This window comes from Echinops telfairi, unplaced genomic scaffold (genome assembly GCF_000313985.2).
Source record: "Echinops telfairi isolate 266 unplaced genomic scaffold, ASM31398v2 ScPeMD7_60;HRSCAF=208, whole genome shotgun sequence".
Lineage (NCBI taxonomy): Eukaryota > Metazoa > Chordata > Mammalia > Afrosoricida > Tenrecidae > Echinops > Echinops telfairi.
This window is the reverse complement of record NW_022103958.1, coordinates 3,580,273-3,586,090: the sequence shown is the minus strand read 5'-3', so window position 1 is coordinate 3,586,090 and position 5,818 is coordinate 3,580,273. Positions and strand designations below refer to the sequence as shown.

Genomic DNA, 5,818 nt, shown 5'->3' with positions numbered 1-5,818 from the left:
GGATTGTGATAAGAATTGTACGAGCCCCTAATAAAATGATTAAAAAAAGAGAGAAGAGGGAAAGAACAATAACAGCAACAACAACAAAAAAATTTAGTCTTGGGAACATACAGAGATAGTTCTACTCTGTCCTCTAGGGTCACCATGGCTGTGAACTGACCTGATGGTTGTGTGAGTCGAGTAGATCAAATGTTAGGAGAATGTTGCAGATAAACTAACAGGCCCCCAAATTTATGTCAAAAACATCACATGGTTTGAAAAGTCCACTCTCAACCAACCTGTTGCTCTTCTTTTTTCAGAAAGCAGCTCTTCAGTGTTTGCACATGCTACGCACAGCATTGGATTACAAAAACAAGGACAAATAGTTGGTGTTCTATCTAATAAACAGCTAACCGGCTCCAAAGAACAGTGAATAACTAATCAGAAGTATATAAAAAAGCTTTATTAGTCCATATATACAAATTTACAAGGCCCCAAACTGGAGAAGTACAAAGAGTTTTAAAACACAATTTGCCTTTTCTTCAGTTTAAAGTGACTTTTACCTGATTGAGATACAATAGAAAGTTCTGAAGAGGAAACGGCTTTTTTAAATACTGGAAATTTATGGAGTACGGTCACACATAGAAGGGAGGTGGACTTTGGAATAGGTAAGACAATGGCCATCCGATACATAGAGTGGCTCTCATTACATGTACCGCCATATACTCGAGGGGGAAATTCTCAACATCAAGTGCATGAACCATCAACTATTGTTGCCTGCAATAAAACTGAAATATGCCACCTGTTTATTGTGTGAAATACCCAAGCTATCAGTTTTGGACTCTGTGGGGAAACAACAAGTATATGTGGCCATTTGTCAGCACTGTGAGGGGTGAAAGACTATAGGAGGGAGGTCAGAGAAGATCCACGGGCCCTAGTTTTACTAGGTGGATTACAGAGCTGCCTTCTTAATTGCACTTGTTCTGGAGCCAGAGCTGGTGTAGGAGCCACACCAAGAAGGAAAGGAGCCCCTATTAGGCAGGACAAGCCTTCACTTTTCGTCCGAGTCCCTCACAGAGCCGGGCATGCCGTGGCTCTATGTTTAAACATGATGTGGTGAATGTCCCGAACTCGCTGGGCTTCCAAGGGCGAGAACACAGGTCAAAGCAACCTCGCCCCTCAGCAAAACAGAAGAATTTCATTCCACAAAGGTGAAAACTTGGTACATACGTGTATCCATGTATGCTCTTGCCCAGAAAACGCATTGTTTCCCCAGTGACATTTACAATTTGACAATAGTACAATTGGAAGACTGAACATAACAGAAAACAAAACAAATACTAAAAATAAAAGTTCTTAACAAAACTACTATGTGTTTGGTGCTGTTTTCCTTCTTTTTAGTCGTGCTCGCCAATCCTCAGGAAGGGCTTCAAAATTAGCATTTCTCTCTGCCATGCCACTATGGAAAAAAGACAAAACCCAGCCCCCACAGGTTAAGTCACTAAAAACAAAACCATTCATTTCCCAGCCCATAAGAACCCTGACTTGAAAATCTGATCATAAAAATATCCATTTCTCGTAATGGAACACAACCACACTTGAGGAATTTAATTCCAGTGGACTGATCAAACTACCCATGCTCCCTACTCTATAGTTTGACTTATACAGACGTGCCCATTTGTTTATATATAAGGAAATGTCATACAGTTCATGGAAAAATGGATTAAAGGATAATGAAACTTTTCCACAAACTGTTTGAAGCCTACTCGTATATGTATCTTTAGTGACCACTGAAGCCACAATGAAAGAATAAAACATGTAAACTTTTCCTCAGTCATAGTTTTATCAACGAAAATATACTTAAACAGCAATAAGTAAAAGGACCCTTAGAACCATGCCAACCATAAAATAAATACAGCAGCATGATTTGTGTGTGCGTGTGCGTGTGCGCGTGCTCTCTCAAAACTTCGAGGAAAACCATGCAACACGACTTTGGGCTACCTGTGGATGAATTATAATTTTCAGTTTTTCCCTGACCCTTTATCCATCAGTAAATTATTTGTAAAATGAAATTGTTTTACAAAGCAAAACCCAGGCTCTATTGGATGTGTAAGGCAGAAGATGGTGAGATTTTTCTCCCCAGTATACAGAGAATTTAGACCATAGGTTCCTAAACTTATTTGGCCTTATTTTCTGTTTCCAGGGACAAACAAAACCAAAATTTAGCATCCCCCTGGGAATGAGAAACTTTTGTACTATAGCTCATAACCCAGGATAACGTGTAAGCACCTACTTCTGCAGCCTGCCTGGATTGCTCCAGCAACCCTCCCACCCCACCACCAAGTGGTATAGTATCCCCCGGGCAATGAATGTACAAATGTGCTTTACACAATTGATATATGGATGGATTGTGATAAGAGTTGTACGAGCCCCTAATAAAATGGTTTAAAAAAAAGATCATCAAAGGAAAAAAAAATAGTATCTCCCACTTTGGAAATACTTAGATAGTCCTTTGCTTAAGGTTAACCATCTGTGGGAGAGAAAAAGTACGACAATTCTGTTTATGTATGGAGTTTGAAAAATGGCTAGTCCATGTTTACAGAGAAGCAAATACTTCTACGGACCAGAAATTATCTTAGGTTGAATTCATTAAAAAACAAACAAAACTATCCCTATATCTGGAGTCCCTTTTTGTTTACCTGACCAACTGCTGCTGCTTCCACTCTTCAATTCGCTTCTGGGTGTTTGACTCCCGGTCCTCCTCACTGGAACTAGAATGCTCCTCTTCATCGAGCTCCCGCTGGATACTCTGCCACTTCTTTACCAGAGACGGCATTTTGGTTTTACTCTTCTTTGCCTGCAACAGTGGTTAAATGTCATGCATCATAAAATGTGAAAGGCAGGATCACTCTGTCTTGCATACAAGAGACCAGATCTCTTTTGAGTTGTTTTTTTTTGGGAGTGCTTTTTATTTTATTATATATACAAACACACGCAAAACCCATTCCTTCTTTTTAGTAAGAGAACGTATGTTCCAGCAAATGAAACATGAAAAGTTTGGCATCCGTTACCATGGAAGTAACCTTTTTAAAAAATCGTTTTATTAGGGGCTCAACAACTCTTATCACAATCCATAAGTAAAGCACATTTGTACATTCATTAAGGAAAAAAAAGGGACTTTAAAATCAAAAGGGCCAAAAATTACCTAAGTTATTAGCTGCAAATTTTTATCAACTAGCAACCAAAAAGCTTATTTTAAAATAGTGAATTCGAAATACTTCATAAAATGAGATTTCTTTTGCCACGCTATTCTGCATAACGTAAAACTGTTGCCCCCTTCTGCCATCTCCTCAGTATGTGCTCCCCTTCAAATGTCAAAGGCATGTGTTTACATCAAGCAGTCTATGAACAGCTAAAGAACAAGGTCTCATGATTTACACATTGAAAAAGACTGACAAGGGGAGACCATGTGCAGAGGCAGCAGCTGCAGCCAGACCCCGAGCCAGGCCATCCTTGCCACTCGCCGGGTGGTTCTGGTGAGGGTGTGCAGCTGCCACCCGGGGACTACAGCACCACCCCCTGGTGGCACACTATTCAGCACCACCCCGGGAGGTACCAGGATCATCTATGACCGGAAATTCCTGATGGAGTGTCGGAATTCACCTGTGGCCAAAACACCTCCCCGGGACCTGCCCACTATTCCTGGCATCACCAGCCCTGCCAGTGAGAAGCCCCCCATGGAAGCCAGGCGGAGCCTCCCACGCAACAGTCCAGAAAACAACCAGCCGGCGGGTGGTGAAGAGTCCCAGTTTGAGATGGACATTTAAAGGACCAACCACTGGAGTGAGCACTGCCTCAGGCCCTTCGTGAGAGTCCCTGTTGGGAGAAGAATCACACCAGCCAGGTCTAGTGAACCGTTACCACCTGGCTGGCATTGGGTGTGTGGGGTCGGCTAACTGGCCTTTCCCCCCCACCCCCACCCCACCCCCAGCACCAGCAGATGCTTCCATGTGCCTCTGTGAATGCAGGAGTTGTCACGCCAAGGGGAGTGACCCTCAGGCACATCCCTGCAGCCGAGGGGCTGGAAGTGGACAAGGAGGAGCCCTTCTGATGCTGGTCCTGCTCTTCCAGCCCGTCCTCTGAGCATGCTCCTTCTTTAGGTTGGTGTGCCCTGGGAAAGCATCACCACCCCTCCCTCCCCCAGAGAGGAAATAGAAGCCATCTTCATCCTGGGACCAAAAAAAAAAGAAAAAGAAAAAGACTGACAACAGACATTGGTCTTACACTTTTTTTTTTTTTTTTGGTCTTACACTTACTGCTGTCTCATTTCACCCACTGTTCTGACAGGGGCTGTCCAATAGGCTACCGATGGCTTAACCGTCTCTTCTCAACCTTCCTCATGCTGCGACCCTTTAATACAGTTCATGTTGTGGTGACCCCCAACCATAAAATTATTTTCGTTGCTACTTCGTAACTCTACTGTTATGAATCAGGTGACCCCTGTGAAAGGGTCGTTCAACCCCTAAAGGCGTCGTGACCCACATGTTGAGAACTGCTGCTTTAAAGGAATTGAGGATGTAAATAATCTGTAACAACAAAACTGATATTGGAATACTATTCAGGTATATAATGGGAAGAAAGTGTAACAACTGTGAGGATGACCTATGACTGAGCAGGGTTTCCTTCTATTATACGTGGATTGCTTTGAGTTAGAGCTAACTTGATGGCACCTAAGAACACAATGAAGATGACTATCTTTTAATTATGTTTAACAAATGGAAGTCCTAGTCTGCAACTGCCAATTTAGAACCTTAACACACACAAAAATATCCTTGCCCCCAGAAGAATTTTTCAGAGGACAGCACTGAATCTGCAGCTCAGGGACAGAGACACGTCTGATCAAAGCACACGGGAGCAAATGAAGGGGGAGGAAGAGAGAGTGGAGCACATCCTGGCCCACCAAGCCTTAAGGACGATATTCCCTCAGAGCAGCCAATCCACAGAGAAGAACATATGGCCGGCCCCACTATCCCTCACTGATCCATAGCCCTACAAGGGGACAACACTGGAGACACCGTGTGGGAATTCTGCCCGATCTGCTCCCACCACACCGAGGCAAAACACTAAGGCCGTGCAACAGAACAGCAAGGGGAACAAAGCAATGAAGTCCCCAGGGAATACCAAAAATAGACTTTGGGGCCAGGGCTTGGCCCCCCATCAGACTCAACCAGAAAACACTCCTAAAGGCCAACAAACAGTCCTTGAACTAACGATAAGCTTTCCTTTCTTGTTGTGCTTTGTTTTTTTGTCATTGGTTTATTGTTGTTTTGTTATATATTGTTGCTTGGTTTTGCTGTCTTGTTTTTGTGCATGTTACTATCTCTGCAGGTTGGTCTAAATAAGTTAGGCTGGATAAACAATCTGGAGGAGAAAACAATGGGACTGACAGTTCAAGGGGGACATGGGAGAGGGGGAGGTAGGGGGAAAGGAAGTGGTGTTAACAAACCCAGGGACAAGGAACAACAAGTGATACAAATTGGTGGTGAGGAGGGTGTAGGAGGCTTGGTAGGGTGTGATCAAGGGTAATGTAACCGAGAGGAATTACTGTAACCCAAATGAAGGCAGAGCATGATAGTGGGACAAGAGGAAAGTAAAAGGAAATAGAGGAAAGAGCTAGGAGGCAAACAACATTTATAGAGGTCTAAATAAAGGCATGTACATATGGAAATATATTTATATATAAGGATGGGGAAATAAATCTATGTGCATCTGTTTATAGGTCTAGTATTAAGGTAGCAAATGGACATTGGGCCCCCACTCAAGTACTCCCTCAATGCAA

The 5,818-nt window shown here is 43.1% G+C and overlaps 1 protein-coding gene and 1 pseudogene across 1 annotated transcript in view; one reads left to right on the top strand and one right to left on the bottom strand.

The window, feature by feature from the left end:
* Positions 1-427: 427 nt before the first annotated feature.
* The window catches only part of FNBP4 (formin binding protein 4), a 32,783-nt gene continuing 27,392 nt past the window's right edge, over positions 428-5,818 (bottom strand). Inside the window, exons 16-17 of the mRNA XM_013006078.3 lie at positions 2,679-2,836; positions 428-1,438 (exon numbers count right to left, since the gene is read on the bottom strand). Of these exons, the coding sequence (XP_012861532.1) occupies positions 1,348-1,438; positions 2,679-2,836 (249 nt within the window). The 3' untranslated portion in view covers positions 428-1,347. The remainder of the gene's footprint in view (positions 1,439-2,678; positions 2,837-5,818) is intronic.
* On the top strand, positions 3,447-3,806 carry LOC101651788 (annotated as a pseudogene).